At 63.2% G+C, this 23816-nt stretch overlaps 3 protein-coding genes across 3 annotated transcripts; 1 reads left to right on the top strand and 2 right to left on the bottom strand.

Moving 5' to 3' along the window:
* Positions 1–1960: 1960 nt before the first annotated feature.
* On the bottom strand, positions 1961–11925 carry STARD7 (StAR related lipid transfer domain containing 7). The gene is given in 9 exon segments (XM_063358801.1): positions 1961–3117; positions 4310–4394; positions 5494–5531; positions 5534–5592; positions 5801–5883; positions 6000–6110; positions 6543–6592; positions 6966–7171; positions 11433–11925. Coding segments are annotated over 9 exon segments (882 nt in total). The 5' UTR covers positions 11498–11925; the 3' UTR covers positions 1961–2932.
* Positions 11926–15521: 3596 nt separating this feature from the next.
* TMEM127 (transmembrane protein 127) lies at positions 15522–21058 on the bottom strand. The gene is made up of 3 exons (XM_063358871.1): positions 20748–21058; positions 17608–17772; positions 15522–16234 (listed from the first exon to the last, which is right to left on the bottom strand). The coding sequence occupies exons 1-3, from the start codon at positions 20992–20994 to the stop codon at positions 15927–15929; spliced, it is 720 nt and encodes a 239-aa protein (XP_063214941.1). The 5' UTR covers positions 20995–21058; the 3' UTR covers positions 15522–15926.
* Positions 21047–23805, top strand: CIAO1 (cytosolic iron-sulfur assembly component 1). The gene is made up of 7 exons (XM_063358870.1): positions 21047–21254; positions 21859–22007; positions 22085–22196; positions 22311–22399; positions 22583–22784; positions 22908–22995; positions 23084–23805. Exons 1-7 carry the CDS (start codon positions 21116–21118, stop codon positions 23322–23324), a joined length of 1020 nt encoding a protein of 339 aa, XP_063214940.1. The 5' UTR covers positions 21047–21115; the 3' UTR covers positions 23325–23805.
* The last annotated feature ends 11 nt before the right edge of the window (positions 23806–23816 follow it).

Raw genomic sequence — 23816 nt, 5'->3', positions numbered from 1 at the left:
CAGAGATGCCGCTATGGGACACCGGGGACATGGGACGTCCCCGTGGTGGTGGCTCGTCTCCATCCTTATCTTCCCCCCATGGCAGAGACCCCTCTGTGGGACATGGGGGACACCGGGGACATGGGGACGTCCCCGTGGTGGTGGCTCATCTCCATCCTTACCTTCCCCCCGTGGCACAGACGCTGCTCCAGGGGACGCGGGGGACACTGGGGACGTTCTCATGGTGGTGGCTCAACTCCATCCTTATCTTCCCCCCATGGCAGTGACACCTCTGTGGGACACAGGGACATGGGGACATCCCCATGGTGGTGGCTCATCTCCATCCTTATCTTCCGCATGGCAGAGATACCGCTATGGGACACAGGGGACACCGGGGGACATGGGGACATCCCCGTGGTGGTGGCTCATCTCCATCCTTATCTTCCCCCTGTGGCAAAGATGCGGCTATGGGGGACGCGGGGGACACTGCGCATGTCCCCGTGGTGGTGGCTCAACTCCATCCTTATCTTCCCCCCATGGCAGAGACACCTCTGGGGGACACGGGGGACACCAGGGGACATCCCCATGGTGGTGGCTCATCTCCATCCTTATCTTCCCCCCATGGCAGAGACACCTCTGTGGGACACAGGGGACACCGGGGACATGGGACGTCCCCGTGGTGGTGGCTCGTCTCCATCCTTATCTTCCCCCCATGGCAGAGACACCTCTGTGGGACACGGGGACACCAGGGATGTGGGGACATCCCCGTGGTGGTGGCTCATCTCCATCCTTATCGTCTCTCCATGGCAGAGATGCCGCTATGGGACACAGGGGACATGGGGATGTCCCCGTGGTGGTGGCTCATCTCCATCCTTACCTTCCCCCCGTGGCACAGACGCTGCTCTGGGGGACACTGGGGACGTTCTCATGGTGGTGGCTCAACTCCATCCTTATCTTCCCCCCACGGCAGAGACGCCGCTATGGGACACGGGGGACACCAAGGCCACGGGGGGGGGGACACGGGACACTGGGGACGTCCCCGTGGCGGTGGCTCATCTCCCTCCTTCTCTCTCTCTCCCCCCCCCGCCCCCCCCACCCCCGGCAGCGCCGTCGATACGAGACCTACGTGCAGGTGTTGGAGACGTGGTTGGCCGCCGGCTGCCGGGATCTGGAAATTTGGGAAGCCCAAAGCGGCCAGACGGTGGCCCCCCCTTCCCCGGCCCCCCCAGCCCTGACCAAAGCCCACTCCAGCCCCTCGCTGGTCCCCGAGCCCCCCCCCGGCCCCTCCGTCCGCGTCAAGAGGAACATCTCCGAACGCCGCACCGTGCGCAAGATCGTCCCCAAACGCAACAAGAACCTGCTGTGATGGACGGGGGGGGGGACACACATGGGGACACTGAAGGGGGGGGGGGGGACACGACCCCCCCCCCTCCACATCCCCCCCCCCCCCGCCACCACCCCCCCGGTACGAGGTTCCTTCGGGCACCGCCACATTGAGCCAACCCTTGGGGGGGGTGGGGGGGGGGGTGGGATTAAGGATGGGGAAACTCAGGGACATGCCCCCCCCCAACCCCCCCCCGAGGAAGGGATGGGGGGGGGGTCGTAGCCCCCCCCCCCCCCCCAGCTGCGCCCCCTCCCCGCTGCCTGCTGCTCTCTCCGTCGTGCAATAAAGGCCCATCGCTGCCACCCCCCCGCCGTGTCCCCAAAATGGGGGGGGGGGGGGCGGGGGGGGGTGACACCAGGTTGGAGGGGGGGGGGGTGTCACGATGGCGGGGGCGGGGGGAAACGATGGTGGCTTCTGTCCCCACCATTTGGGTCCTCGCCCCGGTGCGGGGGGGGGTGGGGGGGGGGGTGGTTGGGGGTCCTGGAGGTGACCCCCCCCAGCACCCATGGGTGCACGCCACGGGGGACAGCCCCCTCCCCTCCGGCCACTGCAAGGCTTGGTTGGGGGGGGGGGGATAAATTTAGTGTAAAATGGGAATTAATATTTATCATAAATTTATTCCGGGGGGGGGGCGTGATTAAAGCCCGAGGGGGGGGGGGGAAGGGATTCCAGTTAACGCCGCCGCAGGGGCCAAAACCCCCAAATTGGGGAGGGGGACCCCACCCGCCAGAGCCCCCGGGGGGGTGGGGGGGGGTGTTCATTAAGGCGGGACGCTAATTAGAAGCCCCGGGGGGGGGGGACACGACACACACACACGGGCCCCCCCCCCCCCCCCCCCCCGCCAGAAGGTTTATTAATATTTGGCTGCTCCTACGGCATTCCCCGACGCCGTCCGTCCCCCCCCCCCCCAAATTCCTCCTGCCACGATCCGGCGGGATCGGTACCGGCACCGGTGGCGGGGGGGTGGGGGGCGTCACGGTGACGGGGAGGGGGCGGGGGGGGTGTCACGGTCACCCAGGTTAGCACCGCCAAAAAGGTGCCCCCCCCGCCCCCCCGGCAAGCAGCTAAAAAGAAAAACCAAACCCAACCCCCCCCCCCCCAAAAATAGCATTTTCGCCCCAGTTTGGGCCACCAGTTTGAAGTGGGGCCCCCCCCCCCCCCCAGGGATGTGAGCCAGACCGTCCCGTCCCCCCCCCAAAAAAAAAATCTTCGGGGTTCAGAGTCCGAAGAGAGACGGGGGGACGATGGGGGCAGAATCCGTCCGTGCCGGGAGAAAACGGGGGGGTTTTGTGGGTTTTTTTTTTTGGGGGGGGGGGGGGGAATTTTTTTTTTCCTGTCGGCGACGGTCGGGGCTGGGGGGGGGGGCTGGGTGCGGAGAAATATTTACCAATGGGGAAAATGGGATGAGCCGCCGCGTGTCCGATCCCCCACGGGATCCCCCCCCCCGCCCCGACGCCCCCATCCTGGAGACGAAACCGGGAGGGGGGGGGAGGAAAAAAAAACCCAACCGACTACCCCTGGAAATTCCGATGGATCCCGAAGGAATGGGGAATTAGGGGGGGGGGTTCCTCAAGCGTATTCCAGCTGGGCAGGGCCCCGGGGATCCTCGGCCTTGTGGTCCGGGGGGGTCGCCACGCCGGCTTTGCCCTCCCCGCTCTCCAGGGGTTTGGCAGCCAGATAGTCCCGCACTTCCAGCTCCATCTTCTTGGCTTTCAGAGCCGCCGTGTGCAGTTTTTCCAAGAAATCCGGCATTCCTGGAGAAGTCGGGGGTGGGGGTGGTGGCGGGGGGGGGGGAAGAAAAAGCAGGAGGGTGAAGGAAGCGGGAGAAAGGAGCGGGATCCGCTGGCAAGGAACATCTTCCCCGTTTCCCCCCCGGCTCCGTTTCCCAGCTCCGTTCCCCCGGTTCCAATCCCCTGTTATTCCAAAGGTTTGGGGTGGGGGGGGGGTGGGGGGGATGCCGCAGAATCGCTGGCTTTAAATCCTCCGCCCCTAAATCCTCCGGGATTCGGTTTTTAAGCTCCTCCGTCTTCTTTTCTGTCCCGCGCAGGAGCGGGAAGGGACGGGAAAGCAGGAAGGGAAAGGCAGGAGCGTCCGGAGCGAGGAGCCGGAGGGATTTCTGGCCGAGGAGGGAATCCTCACTTGCTCCAGAGGGATTTCTGGCTGAGGGGGGAATTGTCACTCGCCCCCGAGCAAGGAGCTGAGGGATTTCTGGGCAAGGTGGGAATCCTCAATCCTCACTCGCTCCGGAGCAAAGAGCCAGAGATTTCTGGCCGAGGGGGGAATCCTCACTGAGTCCGGAGGGATTTCTGGCTGAGGGGGAATCCTCGCTCGCTCCGGAGGGATTTCTGGCCGAGGGGGGAATCCTCTCTGACTCCGGAGGGATTTCTGGCCAAGGGGGAATCCTCTCTGACTCCAGAGGGATTTCTGGCCAAGGGGGGAACACTCGCTCGCTCCAAAGGGATTTCTGGCCGAGGGGGGAATCCTCTCTGACTCCAGAGGGACTTCTGGCTGAGGTGGGAATCCTCGCTCGCTCCGGAGGGATTTCTGGCGAGGGGGGAATCCTCACTCGCTCCGGAGGGATTTCTGGCCGAGGGGGAATCCTTGCTGGCTCTGGAGCGAGGAGCCGGAGGGATTTCTGGCCGAGGGGAGAATCCTCACTCGCTCCAGAGCAAGGAGCCGGAGGGATTTCTGGCTGAGGGGGGAATCCTCACTCGCTCCAAAGGGATTTCTGGCCAAGGGGGAATCCTCTCTGACTCCAGAGGGATTTCTGGCTGAGGGGGGAATCCTCACTCGCTCCCGAGCAAGGCGCCGGAGGGATTTCTGCCAAGGGGGGAATCTTCACTGGCTCCAGAGGGATTTCTGGCTGAGGGGGAAATACTCGCTGGCTCCGGAGGGATTTCTGGCCGAGGGGGGAATTCCTCCGCCCCCCCCAGAGCTCCCACTCACCGCTCGAGACCATCCAGCTGACGCAGTAACGGGGGAAGACGGTCTGGGGGTTGTCGCTGTAGGTCAGCAAATAGTCGAAACCGTTCTGGGAAGGAGAGAGGACGGAGCCTGAGGCGGCGGAGAAACACCTCCTCGAATCCCCCATCCCACAGGGCGAGAGCTGCCGGCTCCTCGCAGCACCCACGGGAAGCGACACGTGCCCGTAAAGACCCGGTGAAAACCCGCGGGGTCCAGTTGGGGCGACACCACGCTCATTTCTCGTCTAATATCGGGAAAACCCCCCCTTTTCCAGGACTCAAACTGGTGCCACTGTTCCCTTTCCAGCCAGCTCTGGAGGGGGGGGTTCAAGGTCTGGGTGTTTTCCAGCCCCCACCAGGCGCGGGGACGGAACGAGGAGGAGCGAGAGCCGGGCGCCGGCCCCCCGGGATTATTTCATCCCAGGAACGGCCCCTTCCAGGGAAACGAGGGAGTTTGAGGAGTTTTCTCTCTGGGATGAGAACTCCTGGCCCTGGTGCCGGAGCCCTGAGCCCTTCCCTTCCTCCTGCAGGGGCTGTTCCCTGCGGGGGGGAACGGGCTGGGAATGATCCGGTGTATTTTATATCGGCGCGGGGATCAACGACGGCTCTTTAGCGTCATTAACGTTCATTATTTAGTCTCATTCCCTTAAATCTCTTCCTAGTTCAGCTCCGGGGTTTCCTTGTTTCCCCCCCGATTCCCCTTCCGGAATCATGGAGGGAATAATTGTCCGAGCGCCAATAAACGGTTGTGGGCGCCATTCCCGCGTCCTCCGCCGCTCCAGCACGCTCTCCTCAGGCTCCGGGTGCCCCGCGAAGACCCCGGCGAGGCTTTTTCCGAGAGCATGAAGTGCCAGGAATGAGCCCGGCGAGGCCGAAGGCTTTTTGAGAGGGAACCTGGGGCTCTGAAGAGGCGCGTTCCCTCTCCAGGAGCACCGCGTTCCCGCCGGAAGGGCCTCAAACTACCGGGATAGAGCTTCAAATCCTGCAGAGCCGCACAGGGATGGGTTTCTCATCCCTCTTTTCCGACTCTGGATTATTAAACCCGTCTCGGTGCCGTACGGACGACGGCCGGAGGAGGCAGAGATCCCCTCGGAGCGGCGGGAAGCTCTCCCGCGACAGCCTTTCCGCTCCTTTTCCCAGCGCCACCCCCTCCCACAAAACCCATACCTCGTCGAAGGTTTTGTGGGGACGGATGACCATCTGGATTCGTAGGTTCTGACCCGAACGTATTCGGGATCTTCGGGAACACCGGGATGTTCCACCGCCCTGGAAGGGGGGACGAGAGACGGGAGCAGGAGATTGAGCTCCGGGCGCGGAGAACGCCGCGCAACCGCCGCCGCGCTTCGGGCGGCGGGTACTAGGAAAAAGGGACGTTTTCGACGCCAGCGGTTGGATTTTTGAGGCGGATCCCTGAAATAAAATAAAATAAATAAAATAAATTATAATAAAAAAAAGCCGGCGCGGCGACACCTACCGCGAAACCAGCACCATCAGGTTGTTCTCTTTGTCCACGCTGTAGCGGCGGACGTAGACGTAGTCTCGCGAGTACATGGGGTACTGGGGGCGAGAAAGGACAGGCGTCAACACCCCGTGTGTCCCCCCCCCCCGGCACCCGTCGGGTCGTTTCCTTACGGGAAGGAAACCAGCGGAACCGGGAAGAAGGAATCGCTCACCGGGAAATGCGTGACCCAGTGAATCACTTCCGATCCGGTGGCCAGGTCTCTCTCGATGACGTCCAGTTTGATGACCAGCGAATCCCATTTCTTTCGATATTCCGTGTCCAGCTGGCAAAAAAAAAAAAAAAAAAAAAAAAAAAAAAACAAAAAAAAAAAAAAAAAGAAGCCGAGTTCCCGGAAAAAGTCCCCAACGGCGGCGTTAAAAGAAGGGAAACGCCCTTTTTTCCTCCTCCCGAGCTGCGTCACCCTCAGGCGTTTCAATCCCCCCCGGAGAAATTAAAAAACACCCTTCGGAGAGGAAGCGCGGGAAGGCGAGCTGGGAGCAGAACCCCCCCCCTTCCGCGTCTCCATCCTTCGTTCCCAGCAGCAAAACCCGCCCCCCCCCCCCCCCCCAACTCCATCGGGGCGTGGGATAACTCCTGCTCTGCCCCGGGATGGGCTCCGGATCACGTCAAGGGTACGACGAGAAGAGAATATTCCCCGTTTCCGGATGCCGCCCCTCTGGCAGAGGCCGTATTTTCGGATTTCCGAGGCGCTCACCTGGACGTTGAAGAACTGCCTGGGGGTCACGTCCGTGTACGACCCGAACACTGTGGTGGTGGGGGGGCGGGGGGACACACAAAAAAAAAAAGAAAGCGTTTGGTCCCCGGCGTAAGCCGGTTCTTTATCCTTTAGGAAAAGGGAAAAGCGTTCGAAAAGGAAAAAGGCGTTTTTCCAAGGCGGATATAACGGGGCCGGGACCCCTCCGAAAGGCTGAGACCCCTCCGAGGGGCTAAAGGGAAGAGGGGACCCGCAAGGAGGGAAGCGAAGGTTGATAATTCCCGTTTTTTCCGCCCCTTTCCCCCCCCCTGCCCAATTCCCTATAAATACAGGCCAGGCGGGATGCGGGAGGCGCGCGCACCCCCCTGGAAGGACCCGGGGCGCAGGAAAAGCAGGCAGGGGGTGGGTGGGGGGCAGCGTTACCTCGGTACTGGTACAAATGGGTGCCTTCGATGGGCCGCCGCCAGAGTTTAAAGTGTTTCTTGTCCATGATCATCTCCCAGGGCTGTTCCCCGGGAAGGGCGAGCGCCTCTCGCTCCGATTTGGGATCCGGCCGTTGACGGTCACCCGGGTTGCCGCCGTGGAGGAGGCTGGCGATGTTCTCCATCTGCTTCATCTCCTGCGCGGACCTGCGGGGGGGAAGCCAAAAAACCCCAAGCGGTCAATAACCAGCGCCTCGCCGGAGCCTTCCCGCTACGGACGGAGCCGGCAAAACCTTCCCGGGTTTTATTTAGAGGGGGTTTGGCGGGGGGCGGAAGAGCAGCCCGGGCATGGAAAATCCCTTCCCCGCGGCCTTTTTCCTGCCATCCTAAGGTGCTTTTTATATATTATAGAGCAGGGAAAAATCGCGCCGCGGCGTGTTCGGGGGCCGGGGGAGCTTCCCACGTTTTCCTGGGGGGTGGAAACACGGGCACGGAAAAAAATCCATCCCTTCAGCCTTTTCCTTCCGTCCTAAGGAGGAAAAAGGTCCCAAGGGTCTCGTGCTTACGTGTATTATACGGCAGGGAAAAATCGCGCCGTCTCGCGCTTATATATATATATATATATATATAAAGCATTAAAAAAATCGCGCCACGGTGTGTTCGGGGGGGGAGGGGGGGGCGGGCGGGGGGCGCTTCCCACGTCTTCTTGCGGGGCAGGGAAAAAAAATCCATCCCCGCCGCCTTTTTTCCTCCATCCCCATGATTTTGTGCTTTTATATATATATATATTACACGGCGTTGAAAAAAATCGCACCGTGGTGTGTTTAGGGGTGGGGGTGGGGATATTCCCTTCTTCTTGTGGGATAGAAACCTCTAGCCTGGGGGGGGGAAAGTGGCAAGTTTCCGCAAGCGTCCCGCCCCCCCCCTTCTCCAGCCGCCGGGCGAGTTTCCGCATCCTTCGCCTCCAGAAAGCGGCCCTGGATTCGGATCCCGGCTCTCAAAAATCCTGGGGGGAGGGGGGGGCGAGGGGGGGGGGGAAGAGAAGGCGGCAGGAAAAAACCTCCCGCCGCCGGGATAAACCCCCTCCGAGCCGCGGCTTCGCTTCCCCCCCCCCCCAAAAAAAATAAAACACGAGAGAGGGACGACCGGTTTCTCCACAGCCGGAGGCTCCAGCTCCGAGGAAGGGGGATCATTCCCCGTCTGCGGCGCTTTCCACCACCCCCCACCCCCCCCCCGCTGCTCCCCCCCCTCCGCGGCGCTACCTGCAGCCCTTTAATTATATTAATATTTTAATAATTAGCGTCAGGCGGAACGAAAAGCACGGAGCTGTAACCTGCGAGGCAGGTTCGCGCTGCTCCGGTTGAATTCACGGTCCCTGGAAATCACCGAGCTCCCGGAATGAATTAGATCCGCAAACCCGCCTTCCCCCAAATTTTTTTTTTGGGGAGGGGGGGTCAGCTCCGCCATGACACACACACACACACACCCCCCCCCCAGGACCCCACACTGACCCCCGCTGCCTCCATCCCCTCCCTTCCCGCCTGGGGTTTAGGAATCGCAGCCTTCGCTCCGGCCTTCCCCGAGCCGTCTCCTCTCTCCCACGCGGAGAAACCCGAGATGGACAAACCCGGAGAGGTCGGAGACGAGCCGGGGAATGGGGACAAAGAGACCTTTCCGAACGGATCATCTCCGGGAGCGGTGTCGAGCTGCTCCACGGAGAGCAGTGGGATGGGACGGGATGGAAGCGGGGCAGGGAGAAACGTTTCCCCGCTCCCGCTTCGCCTCCATCCTCACGGGAGCTGAGCCGGAGAAATAACAGGCACGAGATTTATCCGACACGTGAGGCTGCTGCCGGCCTTGGCCCTCTGCAAACAACCGTCCATCCCACGGCGCAAAATCCAGGATTCGGGGCACAAAATCCAGGATTCGGGGGCAAAATCCAGGATTTCGGGGTGCAAAATCCAGGATTCCGGGGCGCAAAATCCAGGATTCCGGGGCGCAAAATCCAGGATTCCGGGGCGCAAAGCCAGGATTCCCCTCTCCCTGAGGAAGGGGCACGGTACCCCACCACCCAAAACCCCCATCACGAGCGGTTGAACATCGAGGGTTTCGCGGCGCTCGCCGCAAACCTCACCCCCCCCGCCCCCCCCCCCCCCGCCTCCAACCCGCGCCTTAAACCCGCTCATTTAAAAGCTCGTTTTAATTTTTAAACGAAGGGAATCGAGCGGAGGCGACGGCGGCGGCGGCTCCCGGCCCTGACAGCAAAGCTCCCGCCTGGGCAGGGGTTCCGCGACGGGAGGATCGGGCGCCTTCGTTAACGGGCGGGACGAGGCGCCTTCGTTAAGGGGCGGCTGAAGGACGGGCAGAGGCAACCGCCAGCCCCTGAGCCGCTTCCCTGGCCGCAATCCAGCCAAACCCGGGGGGGGGGGGGGGGGAAGGTGTTTGCCCCCCGCGTTTTCGCACCCACGTCACCGCGGGGGACGTCAGCCGCGGGCTGCCCCTTGTCCTTTCTGACAGTCCCCCCCCCCGCCATGAAGTTAAAGAAAAGGTGGAGAGCGGAGACAGGGAGCTGGGGGGGGGGACAGGAGAAAGACGATACCGGAGCTATTTTAAACCCCAGGAGCGACGGCGGCCGGGGTGTGGGGGGGTGGAAACTCCGGCCTTTTCCCACGTAGTTTTATCCTATTTATTTATTTTCGAGCTCACGGGCGGCGCGGTCCCAGCCGCCTGGTAAAAAAAAAAAAAAAAAATAAAGAAAATTAAAAAAAAAAAATAAAAATAAGGCATCGGCCGTCGAAGGGAAGGGAGCGAAGCTGAGGCCGCCCGCGACGCCAACTCGTTACGCCGATGCCGCCGCGGAGGAGCAAAGACTTTTATCGCTCCCGCCGCTGCTGGACCGAAGCCTAATGAGCCATGACGGAAGAGTAAACGATTAAAGAAATCAAGAGAAAATAAATAATCGAGAGAAATCATAAAATTGCTCCCTCGCCTGATAAAAGGGCGCTGGGAGAGGATCGGCCTTGAGGGGGCCCTTAATTAAGGCCTTAAATTAAGGTGAGGAGGCTTTAATGAAGCCGAACAAGGAGTAACCTTGAACGAGAGAGGGGGGAAAAAAAAAAAAAGAAAAAAAAAGACTCCGTTTTTAATCCCGGGGGCCGAGCCGAGCCCTGCTGAGCCGGTGGGATCCATCCCCGGTGCGGGGGGAAACCCCCCCCCCCCAGAAAAAAAAAGCCAAAGCGACGCAGAGCGACGGCTCTTCCTTGGGGAATAAACCCAGGATTTTCGTCCTTTTTCCCCCAGCGTCGGTTGCGCGTAAAAACTGGGAATCTCTCTGAAGTGTTCGAAGGTGTCATAAATGGGGGGGGCGGGGGGGGATGTTTGTCATTAGCTCCAGGATTTAATTAAGGCTTGGGTAAGCCGCTTAAACAAACACCGGGTATTTAACGCCCACAGGACGGGCCGGACGAGGCACCCGGAGGGGGAATTTAGGAAAGGGGGGAAACCCGGCGATGCCCCACCGCACCCCGAGCTTCTCATTAAGTTTTAATTACCCCCCCCCCCTCCCCGCCGCCTCCTGACTCGCCCCCACTTTTGTCACAGGCTGCGCTGGCTAATTACGCCGGCTAATTACGCCTAAACGAAGCCGCGCCGTCTCCAAAAGCAACCAGAAAGGTCGGAGGGTCCTTCCGTCGTCATCCCGTCAGATTGGGGGGGCACCGTGTCTGTGTCCCCCCTCCCACCTCATCTCCGCTCCCCGCCCCCCCCCCCAGCGCTGTCCCCCCCTGGTGCAAATGCCCCACAGCGTAGCGCCATGGGGGGCGCCCACCCCCGGGGGCTGGGGGCCACCCCGAAATCACCGCGAGAAGGGATTTTGGCAGGGGCGGGGGGGGGCGGCACTGTATGGGGCAGGATTTGGGGGGTGGAGGGTGCACCTCCGGAGCCTAAGGATGGGGGCATCAAGCAGAGAACTGGGGGGGGGCACCCCAAGACCCCAGGAATTTGCAGGGGGGGTGGGAAATCACGCAGGGAGAGGATTTAGGAAACGAAGGGCACCCCCCCCCCCATCCTCCAGCACCCCAGAAAAAGGGCTGGGGGACACCCACCCCCCCAGGACAGCGGCCAGGGGAGGATTTGGAGGGGCACCCTGGCGGGGGGGCAGGGGGGGGGAGGACTCGAGGGGTGTCCGGCCAGGGCAAAACCTGCAGAGGGTGACACCGCCGGGCCTGGGAAGGTCTGCGAGGGGACCCCCACCTTAGCGAATTTGGGGGGGGGGGGGGGGGCCCCAGCGATGGGGGGGGCAGGGACTGTAAAGAGCTCAGTGGGGGCACCCTAAACCCTGGAAAAAGGGGGGGGGTGGGAACTTGGGGGGCACCCCAGGGCCTGAGGAACGGGGCGGGGGAGCTTGGGGATCCCGGACTACCGAGGGATTTGGGTGGGGAGGGAGGGGGTCCCGGCGGCAGACACCCACCGCTGCAGCTCCTCCTCCTCGATGCGCTGCCCGTCCCAGACGAAGACACCGGCCAGAGTCGCCATGAAGCGGCCGGTGCGGGCGAAAGCGGGGCGGCCCCGGAGCGGCCCCCGCCACCACCACCACCACCACCACCCGCCCCCCCCAACCCCACCACCACCCCCCGCCGCCGCCGCCGCCGCCTCGCCTCGCCCGCTCCGCCGCCCCGTCGCCGCCGCCGCGGTGCCAGGCCCGCCGGCCCCGCCGGGCCCGCTGCCCCGTCACGCAGCTGCACTGCCGCGCTAGCAGGCTCAGCAGGCCCCGCCGCCCCGCTCCGCTCCCGGCCGGGTCACCGGCAGCCGGGGGAGCCTCTGCGGGCCCGGGGGGACGCGGGCCCAGGCGGGCGGTGCGGGCGCAGCGGGCGACGAGGCCGACGAGCGGCCACCGCGGCTGCAACATGCCGCCGCTACCTCCGGCCGGCCGCCCCCCGCGTCGCGCCGGAAGGCGTCATCGACGCGCGCCGCCCCGCCATTGGACGACACCGCCCCCCTCCGCCCCGCCATTGGACGACACCGCCCCTCCCCCCGGCCCGCGTCGCCATTGGGCGGCGGGGGGAGAGCCCGCCCCCCCCCCCGCGCGCGGCCGGGAGGGCAAGGGCGCGCGGGGCGCGGAGGGCTCGGGGGCGGGGCGGTGGGCGGGGCTTGGGGCGGTGGGCGGGGCTTGGGGCGGTGGGCGGGGCTTGGGGCGGGGACACGCCCCCACAGCGGAGTGCGGGGAATGGGGGGGGCAACGGGGGGGCATTGGGGGGCAATAGGGGGGGCAACGGGGGTTATTGGGGGGTAATGGGGGGTACTGGGGGGCAACGGGGGGTATTGGGGCACAATGGGGGTTATCGGGGGGCAATGGGGGGGTGTTGTGGAGCAAGGGGGGGGTTATCGGGGGGCAATAGGGGGCGTTGGGGGGCAACGGGGCTTATCGGGGGGCAATAGGGGGTTTTGGGGCACAGTGGGGGGTATTGGGGGCAATGGGGGGGTTATTGGGGGGCAACGGGGGGGTTTGTTGGGGGCAAGGGGGGGTATTGGGGAGTATTGGGGGGCAACGGGGAGTATTGGGGGCAACGGGGGTTGTCGGGGGGCAATGGGGGGGGGTACTGGGGAGCAATGGGGGTTACCAGGGGGCAATGGGGGGGTATTGGGGTGCGATGGGGCGCAGGGGTGGCTATTGGGGGCAGTCGGGCACAGGGGTGGCTATTGGGGGGCACTGGGTGGCTATCGGGGGGCAGTGGGGTACAGGGGGTGGCTACTGGGGGGCAGTGGGTGGCTATTGGGGGGCAGTGGGGTACAGGGGGTGGCTATTGGGGGGCACTGGGTGGCTACTGGGGGGCAGTGGGGCGCAGGGGTAGCTATTGGGGGGCAGTGGGTGGCTATCGGGGGGCAGGGGGGTACAGGGGGTGGCTACTGGGGGGCAGTGGGGCACAGGAGTGGCTATTGGGGGGCAGTGGGTGGCTACTGGGGGGCAGTGGGGCGCAGGGGTGGCTATTGGGGAGCACTGGGTGGCTACTGGGGGCAGTGGGGCGCAGGGGTGGCTATTGGGGGGCACTGGGTGGCTATTGGGGGCAGTGGGGTGCAGGGTGGTTATTGGGGGGCAGGGATGGTTATTGGGGGTGCAGGGGTGGCTATTGGGGGGCAGTGGGGTACAGGGGGTGGCTATTGGGGGGCACTGGGTGGCTACTGAGGGGCAGTGGGGTACAGGGGGTGGCTATTGGGGGGCAGTGGGTGGCTATTGGGGGCAGTCGGGCACAGGGGTGGCTATTGGGGGGCACTGGGTGGCCATTGGGGGGCAGTGGGGTGCAGGGTGGTTATTGGGGGTGCAGGGGTGGCTATTGGGGGGCACTGGGTGGCTATCGGGGGTCAGTGGGGTACAGGGGGTGGCTATTGGGGGGCAGTGGGTGGCTACTGGGGGCAGTGGGGTGCAGGGGTGGCTATTGGGGGCAGTGGGTGGCTATTGGGGGCAGTCGGGCACAGGGGTGGCCATTGGGGGGCACTGGGTGGCTATCGGGGGGCAGTGGATTGCAGGGGTGGCTATTGGGGGGCAGTGGGTGGCTATCGGGGGGCAGTGGGGTACAGGGGGTGGCTATTGGGGGGCACTGGGTGGCTATCGGGGGGCAGTGGGGTACAGGGGGTGGCTACTGGGGGGCAGTGGGTGGCTATTGGGGGGCAGTGGGGTACAGGGGGTGGCTATTGGGGGGCACTGGGTGGCTACTGGGGGGCAGTGGGGTGCAGGGGGTGGCTATTGGGGGGCAGTGGGTGGCTATCGGTGGGCAGTGGGGTACAGGGGGTGGCTATTGGGGGGCAGTGGGTGGCTATCGGGGGGCAGTGGGGTGCAGGGTGGTTATTGGGGGGCAGGGATGGTTATTGGGGGTGCAGGGGTGGCTATCGGGGGGCAGTGGGGCGCAGGGGTGGCTATTGGGGGGCAGTGGGTGGCTATTGGGGGGCAGAGCAGAGCAGATGCCGTTTACAGGGGCACCCCCCTTTCCCCCCCCCCTTTCCCGCCCCCCAACAAAGCAAAAGCTCCCACACACGGCTCTTTGCACCCCCTTTATTTCCCCCAGAGACGGGCTGGGGGGGGGGGGGGATGGGGGACAGGACCCCCCCAAACCCCGCATCCCGCAGGGGTCCCACCCACCTCCGGGGGGGGGGGACGACGTGGGGGGGGACGACAGAGGACAGGGAAACCACGTCATTTGTCTCTTTTGGGTTGTTTTTGGTGGTTTGGTTGTTTTTTACAGAAATACAGACTATTTACACTCGAGCCCCTCTCTTGCATATAAAGCACTTGGGGGGGGGGGGGGGGCGGGGGGGGGAAGGGGAAGCCGGGGTTGGGGGGGGAGAAACCCAAAGGGTTTTCCAGCCGGATGCCGGGAAAAGAGCCGACGGGATGGTTTTCTTTGGCCGAGGACGCGGAAGAGGACGAGGAGCCACCCCGGGGGGGGGGTCACTAAACCTTCCCCCCCCCCCGCCCTTGAACCCCTCTCGCTCCCCGCGCTCCGCGTCCATCAGAACCCTGGAATTTGGGGGGTGGGGTGGGGTGGTTTAAGGGGCTGAGTATTCCCGTTTTTTTTGTGGTTTTATTTTTCCCGGCACAAGCCCCGAGCCCCAGCGAGCGGCCGAAGCTCTTGCAGGCTGGGGGGGGGGAGGAGGGGGGAACCGGGGGGGGGCCCCCCCCCACACAGGGGCCGAGCCAACCGGCAGGAAGAAAATAAGGAATAAAAGCATTTAAAAGGGATCACCGAGAATCTCCGACCTGTCCTAAAACTCCTTTCCCCAGTCCATCGGAGCCTCCGCGGAGCCAGCCTTGAGCTTTTCGGCGCTGGGGGGGGGTTCCCCTCCCCAAAAAAAAAAAAAAACCGAAACAAACCCCCTGCCACCTCCTCCGGGTTCGGCTGTAGGTCCGGATGATGCGTCGGATGGGGGATTTTTTCCTTCCCTTCGGTTCGCTGGCACCTTCCGGCGTCTCCTCGGGAGGGAAGCGGGATAAGAAAGTAAAAGCAGGAGAGCGTAAAAAACAACAAAAAAACCCCCCAAAAAACCACCCCAAAAAACTCAACGAGATGAAAAACGGAAGGAAAAATGCAGAACGGGCGGCGTCAGGAACGTGAGTAAAAGCTCCGGGCGGAGATGCCGGTTTTTCCAGCAGCGGGAAGCGGGGGGGGCTCGCCGGGAGCCGGCGTTGCAACCAAAGTCCGGTTTGCTCTCGGCTCAAAAACCTTCCCCCCCCCAGAGATTCGGGGATTTGCTCGGTGAGATGCCGACGGGAGCTGGACGCCGCGGTGAAGGAAATACTAAATCCCAAAAATGCCCCGCCGGAGGCGGAAAAATTTCTCCGGAATCCGCCGGCGTCGCAAACCTCGCTCGGGGATTTGGGGGGGGGTGCGGGGGGGGTTTAAGTGGCCGTCGCCGTCGCCGTCCTCGCCCGAAGCTGAAATAAAGTGCGAAACGCTCGTGCGGTCAGCGGCGGAGAGGAGCGGAAAGAGCGGCCACGGAGAAGGGAGATGGGTTTTTGGAATCTTTTCCGCCTTCCTCCCGCCGTATGGCCGTTCCCCCCCCCCCCCCCCCCCCCCCCCCCCCGAAATATATATATATATATATACACACACATAAATATATACACACGCGTCACACCTTCCTCCGGGTGTTTGGAGGAGGGATGGAATCCACGGCGCGGTGGGCTGGGAATCCAGCGGGATTTTTTCCCCCTCCCCGCCGCTTCCCAGGGGGAGATCCCAGAGGGAGCAGAGCGGAATCCGGGGTTATTTGGGCCCAGGGGAAGGTTCAAAAACGGCCCCCCCGCCCCGGCCCCCGCCGCCGAGTTGATAAAATCAAGGTGGAGGAAGAATAACGTCGGTCGTCCGAGCGAGCGGCGAAGTTCTTTCGGGAGATGGGGAGGGATTTTGCCGAGAAAAAGGGGAGTTTTGGAGGCTGGGGTGGGGGGGGGAGGGAAAAAGCCACGGCGCCGTCAGGGGGTGTACGCCGGGGGGGGCTGGAATTGGTTGATGACTTCGTACTCGGCCGGGTAAGGTTCGTTCTCCTCCATCTCGGAGAGGAGCTCCAGGGCTTGCTCCTCTTCCTCGGTGGGGTAGTGGCGCAGCAGGTTGGCGGCGGTGGCGAGGATGGAGGCCCCCCCGGCCCCCGCCACCAGGTAGAAACTGACGGCGAAGGTGACGTAGACTTGGGAACCGTGGTATTTTTTGTGTTGCTGTTGTTGGGCGAGGATCAGCTCCGAGGCCCAGTAGCAGAACCCGATGACGGTGGCACACTGCAGGACTGCGCGAGAGACAGAGAGACAGAGAGAGACGGGGAGAGCGAAACCCAGAATCCGGCCCCAAAAATACATCCACGATTTCACCGCGCGGCTCGCGCGCCGAGCCCCGTGTGCCGGTGCGTCCTGGTTTGGGGCGACACCGCGCTCATTTCTCGTCTAATATCGGGAAAACCCCCCCTTTTCCAGGGCTCAAACTGGTGCCACTGTTCCCTTTCCAGCCAGCTCTGGAGGGGGGGGTTCAAGGTCTGGGTGTTTTCCAGCCCCCACCAGGCACGGGGACGGGACGAGGAGGAGCGAGAGCCGGGCGCCGGCCCCCCGGGATTATTTCATCCCAGGAACGGCCCCTTGCAGGGAAACGAGGGAGTTTGAGGAGTTTTCTCTCTGGGATGAGAACTCCTGGCCCCGGTGCCGGAGCCCTGAGCCCTTCCCTTGCTCCCGCGGGGGCTGTTCCCTCCCGGGGGGGGCGGGAAACAGGCTGGGAATGATCCCGGTGTATTTTATATCGGCGCGGGGATCAACGTCGGCTCTTCGGTGTCATTAACGTTCGTTATCTAGTCTTAATCTACTAAAACTATTCATAGTTCAGCCGCGGGGTTTCCTTATTTCCCACCCCCCCTCTCCCCGATTCCCCTTCCCGGGTGGGGAGGGGGGGTCACGGGGCGAGAAAATAATCGTCTTGAGCGACAATAAATGGTTGGGAGTTCCTCAAACGCAGCGGGGGATCCCAGGCTGAGAACAAATCCGTGCCCCCCCGCCCCCTCAGCAGGGAGACGGGCACAAACCAAAGGCGAAGGGTTTGGAAAAAGGGGGGTTTTTTTGTTGTTTTTTTTTGGGGTTTTTTTTTTTGTGACCTAGAAGGAGCGGAAGGGAAAAAATCCGCGCTCGGCGTTTGGGGCAGGCCGACGGGTCGGACTTGCCCTGAGCCGCTCAGATCCCAGGCGGGTAATTCCGGCAGGGATCAGGGATATTAAAGCTCCTTCGACCTCAGGAACCAGAAAAGGTGACCTTCTTCCTCGGAAAGGCGTCGGGGGAGCTCTTTGAGAAATAAAACCCCTTAGTAGACGCTTAACGTTCATCCTAAACCTCTTCCCTGCCCCCCCTCCAGCCCCCGCCCCAAGATTTAACTCCAATTTCAGCGGCTGTTGCCATTCAGACCCGAAACCTCGGGAAGGGGAAGCTCCGCGGGTACGAGGGGCGCCGCCGCTCCGAACCACGGGCTGAAAAAACCACCTCCGGGGGCTTTTTTTTTTGTTTTTTATCCATCCCCTCGAGGGTCGGGGATGCTAAAAATGAAAGCCGGGGTTGGGGGGGGTGGGGTGTTTGTTGGTTTTTTGGTTTTTTGTTGGTTTTTTTACCTCCTCCTCCCGGGATTTACCTGTGAGGATGTGAGCGAAAGCGTAGCGGCGGGTGATCTTTAACGCCGGGTGTTTGGGGCCGAAGACGTCCAGGAGGAATGCCGAGAGGCTGCAGATGATTCCCAGGAAGCAGAAGGCAGCGATGACCCGGAGCAGCAGCACCGTCTGCGGGTTCATGCAGTAATCTGCGAGGGGAGGAGAAGAAAATAACAAAAAAACCCGAAAAAAAACCAAAACCAAAACCAAAAAAAACGGGCGCTGAGCAGCAGAAAACCCCTCTTTTCCACCCGAATCGCTCCCCGGAGCGACGGCTATCGCGACGTTTTCCTTCGGGGTTTCAAAAGGCGGCTCTCGGCGGAAAGCGGAGCGCGGGGGGGGGACGGGACGCTTTTAATTAGGCTCTAGAAAAACCAACCTCCTCCTTTCTACGGCAGCCCCCGGCCCCCCTCGCGTATTTCCCGTTATAAACCATTATCGCCAGGGAAATGAAAGGTGAAGAAACCCCTCCGCCATGCCGAAAGCGTCAGCGGTGCCCCCCTAAAGGGGTGGTTCACCCCCCCCCAAATGGGTGGCCTCCCCCCAAAAATGGGTGGTTTGCCCCCCTCAAATGGGGAATAAACACCCCCTACGTGGGTGCTCCCCTACTAAAATGGGTGGTCCCCCCCCTCAAAATGCGGGAGAAACACCCCCTAAGTGGGTGTTCCCCCCGTAAACGCATAGCTTGCCCCCCAAAATTGGGTTGTTCCCCCCCAAAATGGGGAACAAGCACCCCCAAAGTGGGTGCTCGCCCCTAAAATGGCTATTTCCCCCCCTAAAATGGGAAACAAACACCCCCTAAAGTGGGTGTTCCCCCCACAAATGGGTGGTCTCCCTCTCAAAATGTGGAACAAACACCCCAAAAGTGGGTGCTCGCCCCTAAAATGGGTGTTTCCCCCCCAAAATGGGGAAAGAGCACCCCCTAAGTGGGTGCTCCCCCCCTAAAATGGGTATTTCCTCCCCTAAAATGGGGAACAAATGCCCCAAATGTGGGTGCTCCCCCCCTAAAATGGGAAACAAACACCCCAAAACTGAGTGCTCGCCCCTAAAATGGGTGTTTCCCCCCCCAAAATGGGGAACAAGCACCCCCGAAGTGGGTGCTCCCCCCCTAAAATGGGAAACAAACACCCCCTAAAGTGGGTGTTCCCCCCACAAATGGGGGGTCTCCCCCTCAAAATGTGGAACAAACACCCCAAAAGTGGGTGCTCGCCCCTAAAATGGGTGTTTCCCCCCCCCAAAATGGGGAACGAGCACCCTCTAAGTGGGTGCTCCCCCCCTAAAATGGGAAACAAACACCCCCTAAAGTGGGTGTTCCCCCCACAAATGGGGGGTCTCCCCCTCAAAATCTGGAACAAACACCCCAAAAGTGGGTGCTCGCCCCTAAAATGGGTGTTTCCCCCCCCCAAAATGGGGAACGAGCACCCCCTAAGTGGGTGCTCCCCCCCTAAAATGGGTATTTCCTCCCCTAAAATGGGGAGCAAATGCCCCAAATGTGGGTGCTCCCCCCCTAAAATGGGAAACAAACACCCCAAAACTGAGTGCTCGCCCCTAAAATGGGTGTTTCCCCCCCCAAAATGGGGAACGAGCACCCCCTAAGTGGGTGCTCCCCCCCTAAAATGGGAAACAAACACCCCCTAAAGTGGGTGTTCCCCCCACAAATGGGTGGTCTCCCCCTCAAAATGTGGAACAAACACCCCAAAAGTGGGTGTTCGCCCCTAAAATGGGTGTTTCCCCCCCCAAAATGGGCAACAAGCACCCTCTAAGTGGGTGCTCCCCCCCTAAAATGGGAAACAAACACCCCCTAAAGTGGGTGTTCCCCCCACAAATGGGGGGTCTCCCCCTCAAAATGTGGAACAAACACCCCAAAAGTGGGTGCTCGCCCCTAAAATGGGTGTTTCCCCCCCCCAAAATGGGGAACAAGCACCCCCTAAGTGGGTGCTCCCCCCCTAAAATGGGAAACAAACACCCCCTAAAGTGGGTGTTCCCCCCGCAAATGGGGGGTCTCCCCCTCAAAATGTGGAACAAACACCCCAAAAGTGGGTGCTCGCCCCTAAAATGGGTGTTTCCCCCCCCAAAATGGGGAACGAGCACCCCCTAAGTGGGTGCTCCCCCCCTAAAATGGGTATTTCCTCCCCTAAAATGGGGAGCAAATGGCCTAAATGTGGGTGCTCCCCCCCTAAAATGGGAAGAAAACACCCCAAAAGTGGGTGCTCACCCCTAAAATGGGTGTTTCCCCCCCAAAATGGGGAACAAGCACCCCCCTAAGTGGGTGCTCCCCCCTGAAAAGGGTATTTCCTCCCCTAAAATGGGAAACAAACACCCCCTAAAGTGGGTATTCCCCCCCAAAATGGGTGGTCTTCCCCTCAAAATGCGGAACAAACACCCCCCAAGCAGGTGCTCGCCCCTGAAATGTGTGTTTCCCCCCCCTAAAATGGGAAACAAACACCCCCAAAGTGGGTATTTCCCCCCTAAAACAGGAAACAGACACCCCAATACTGGGTGACTGCTCCTAAGATGGGTGTTTTCGCCCCTAAAACGGGGAACGAGCACCCCCTGAGTGGGTGTTCCCCCCCAAAAATGGGTGGTCTCCCCCTCAAAATGCAGAACAGCCCCCAAGCAGCTGCTCGCCCCTGAAATATGTATTTCCCCCCCTAAAATGGGAAACAAACACCCCCAAAGGGGGTGCTCGCCCTTCAAATGGCTACTTCCCCCCCCCGAAATGGGTGTTTCCCCCCCAAAAACAGGAAACAAACACCCCAAAAATGGGTGCCCGCCCCTAAAATGGGGACAAACACCCCCTGAAGTGGGTGCTCCCCCCCCCCCAACATGGGGAACGAACCCCCCCCCCCCCAAGCGGGGGCTCACCCCTAAAATGGGTGTTTCCCCCCTCCGCCCAAAACGGGGAATAAACACCTAATTTCGGTAACCTTTCTCAATAACCTTTAGGAAGAGGTGCAGGGGGCGGCCGGGAGCGGGAGGCGGCCGGGGCGGTGGGGGGCGGCGGGCCCTGGCCGGGGGAGGCCCGACCCCCCCCCCCCCCCCCGCGGACACCGGGCCCACCGCCCCCCAGCACCGGGAGGGAGCGGGGACGGAGGGCGGGGCGACGGCCCAGTCCCGGCCTCACCTCGCAGCAGCTCGGGGTCGACGTAGCCCAAGACATCGGCGACTCCCAGCTCCTGACGGGCGCAGGTGCCGCCGTGGATGCGGAGCCAGGCGGGCTCGGCCAGCGCCGTGCAGAGCGCCGTGATGGAGAGGGCGCCGGGCAGCGCCGAGGCCAGGCTGCGTTCCGGCTGCTTGGGCAGGCCTCCCCCCGCCGCTCCCCCCCGCCGCCGCCGCCCGCCGGGCAGCCCCGGCCCGCCCGGGGTGTACATGGCGCCGCCGGGCCCTGCCTCCGTCGAGACAAACCCGCTTCCGCTTCCGGCGCAGCTTCCGCTTCCGACGCGCTGACGTCAGGGCGCCGGCGGAGAGGTGGCGGGAGGCGGCGAGGCCGCCATGAAGGAGGCGCTGGAGCTGGTGTGCCGCGTCCCGGCGCACCCCGAGTCGCGGTGCTGGTTCCTGGCCTGGAGCCCCGGCGGGGGGCTGCTGGCCTCCTGCGGCGGGGACCGCCTCGTCCGCATCTGGGGGCGCGAAGGTGGGCGGGGAGAGGCGGCGGAGGGGCGGGGCTTGGAGGGGGTGGCTGTGGGGAGGGGGCGGGGCAAAAGGGAGGGAGGGAGGGGTTGGGGGCGGGGCTAAGGGAGCGGAGGGGGCGGGGCCAAATGGCGGAAGGCTATAGAAAGGGGGCGGGGCCAGGAGGGAGGGGTTGTGCTGAGGGGGCGGGGCCAAGGAGGGAGGGGCTGAAGAGGGGCAGAACTAAAGGGGCAGTGAGGGAGGGGGCGGGGGAGGGGTTAAGGAGGGAGGGGCTGGGGCGGGGTTAAGGAGCAGAGGGGGGTTATGGAGAGGGCGGGGCCAAGGATATGGGAGGGAGGGGGTGGGCGTGGCTAAAGGAGTGGAGGGGCGGGGCCAAGGAGGGAGGGGGTGTGGCCAAGGAGCTGAGAGGGAGGGGCCGTGGGGAGGGGGTGTGGCCAAGGAGCTGGGAGGGAGGGGCTGTGGGGGCGGCGGAGCCAATAAGGGAGGGGCTGTGGGGAAGGGGGCGGGGCTAGAGGGGAGCGCCTGGGGTAAGGGGCGGGGCTAAGGGAAAAGGGGGCGGGGCCTGTCCCCGCTGGGCTCCACGTGTGTGTGTGTCCCCCCCCCACAAGGGCAGGGCTGGTCCTGCCGGGCCGTGCTGGGCGAGGGCCACCAGCGCACGGTGCGCAGGGTGGCCTGGTCCCCCTGCGGCTCCTACCTGGCCTCCGCCAGCTTCGACGCCACCACCTGCATCTGGAAGAGGCTGGAGGACAGCTTCGAGGTGAGACACGCACCGCCCCCCACCCCCCCACCCCCACCCCCCCGCTCATCCCCTCTCCTCTCCCCCCGCCCTCGCAGTGCGTCACCACCTTAGAGGGGCACGAGAACGAGGTGAAGTCGGTGGCCTGGGCTCCCTCCGGCACCCTGCTGGCTACCTGCAGCCGGGACAAGAGCGTCTGGGTCTGGGAAGGTGAGGGGAGACGTGGGGTGGTGGGGGGGAGACCCCCCAGGGCTGGGAGAAGGCGGATGGGACGGTGGAGGTCTGCTCCCCCCCTGCCTCCCCGTGACAGCTTTCTCCGTGCAGTGGATGAGGAAGAGGAGTACGAGTGCGTCAGCGTCCTCAACTCCCACACGCAGGACGTCAAGCATGTGGTTTGGCACCCCAACCAGGAGGTAGGGGTCTGGGGAGGGGTGGGGGGGGAGGAAGACCCCAACTTCCACCCCCAAACTCTACCCCAGCGCTGGGAATGGGCACGGAGAGCGGCGGCGTGGTCCTGTCCCAGCTCCGCCAACCTCCAAGGGCGGGTGAAGGGCAGGCTCAGGAGCGGGGGGGTTGATCCCTCCCCCCTCCCTCAGCTCCTGGCCTCGGCCAGCTACGACGACACGGTGAAGCTGTACCAGGAGGAGGAGGACGACTGGGTGTGCTGCGCCACGCTGGAGGGCCACGAGTCGACGGTGTGGAGCGTGGCCTTCGACCGCGGCGGCGAGCGCTTGGCTTCCTGCAGCGACGACAAGACGGTCCGCATCTGGCGCCAGTACAAGCCGGGCAATGAGGAAGGTGAGGCTCCTAGCCCGGCTTGCGTGCCACTGGGGCTCCGAGCCGCTCGTAACCTGCGGGGGAGAAGAGTGGGCGGGGGAAAAAGAGTGGGCAAGTAGCCGAGGTTATTCTCTTGCCTTCCAGGGGTGGCCTGCAGCGGCACCGACCCCACGTGGAAGTGCGTCTGCAACCTGTCTGGCTACCACACCAGGACCATCTACGACGTGGCGTGGTGAGCGTCACCCGGCGGTGTCACCCGGCTCCCCATTTTCTCCCGCCGGCAGCGCGGGTGACCGGCCACCGCTCTCCCTTCTCTCTAGGTGTCACCTCACCGGAGCGCTGGCGACGGCTTGCGGCGACGACGCCATCCGGGTCTTCGAGGAGAGCGTGTCTTCCGACCCGCAGCAGCCCACCTTCAGCCTCGCCGCTCACGTCCCCCGGGCGCACTCGCAGGACGTCAACTGCGTGGCCTGGAACCCGAAGGAGCCGGGCCTGCTGGCCTCCTGCAGCGACGACGGCGAGATCGCTTTCTGGAAGTACCAGCGTCCCGAAGTTTGCTGAGAGTTTCCACCCTCTCTATAATCCTCCCTTATCCAGCAGCGGGATCCTTCGGCGCTGCCCCTGGCAGGGATGACGGTGACCCACCTCTTCTGCCCCATAAGTTGGGACTTTTGGATGCCCGGGAGCCCTCCCTGGGGACGCGCAGGGAAGCGCGGCGCCTCGGCCGGGACGCGGCCGGCTTTGGGAGACAGGACAGGACTTGCTCCCCCCGGCTTCCTCCTGCCCCACGCTCAATAAATCCACCTTTTCCCGGTCAAAGCCTCTGGTTTGTCCTTGCGGTGCTGTCGCCGACCCCCCCCGAGAGCTGGAGGAGGTGGCACAGGAGGACAGACCCACGGCGGGGGTGGGAGGGGGTGGCGGGGGCTGATTTACGCCCCCCCCGGTGAAGCACAGCCCGAGGGGAAGCATTTACGTCCCCCTCTTGCGGGCTGGCACTCCTCGAAATGGGCTACCAAGCCAACTCCGCCTTCGTTAATTCTGCTAACGAACGTC

Source organism: Chroicocephalus ridibundus, chromosome 23, assembly GCF_963924245.1.
Source record: "Chroicocephalus ridibundus chromosome 23, bChrRid1.1, whole genome shotgun sequence".
Classification (NCBI taxonomy): Eukaryota; Metazoa; Chordata; class Aves; order Charadriiformes; family Laridae; genus Chroicocephalus; species Chroicocephalus ridibundus.
The sequence above is the reverse complement of the archived record's forward strand: the minus strand, read 5'-3'. Positions and strand labels throughout refer to the sequence as shown.

What these genes read in the sequence shown, in the direction of transcription:
- TMEM127 (XM_063358871.1), bottom strand. Translation starts at nt 20,994, where the DNA reads ATGTACACCCCGGGCGGGCCGGGGCTGCCCGGCGGGCGGCGGCGGCGG. An exon ending in CGACCCCGAGCTGCTGCGAG is followed by an intron (nt 17,773 to 20,747) that starts GTGAGGCCGGGA and finishes CTCCCCTCGCAG; the next exon opens with ATTACTGCATGAACCCGCAG. An exon ending in TTTCGCTCACATCCTCACAG is followed by an intron (nt 16,235 to 17,607) that starts GTAAATCCCGGG and finishes TCTCTCGCGCAG; the next exon opens with TCCTGCAGTGTGCCACCGTC.
- CIAO1 (XM_063358870.1), top strand. Translation starts at nt 21,116, where the DNA reads ATGAAGGAGGCGCTGGAGCTGGTGTGCCGCGTCCCGGCGCACCCCGAG. An exon ending in GAGCGTCTGGGTCTGGGAAG is followed by an intron (nt 22,197 to 22,310) that starts GTGAGGGGAGAC and finishes TTCTCCGTGCAG; the next exon opens with TGGATGAGGAAGAGGAGTAC. An exon ending in ACCATCTACGACGTGGCGTG is followed by an intron (nt 22,996 to 23,083) that starts GTGAGCGTCACC and finishes CCTTCTCTCTAG; the next exon opens with GTGTCACCTCACCGGAGCGC.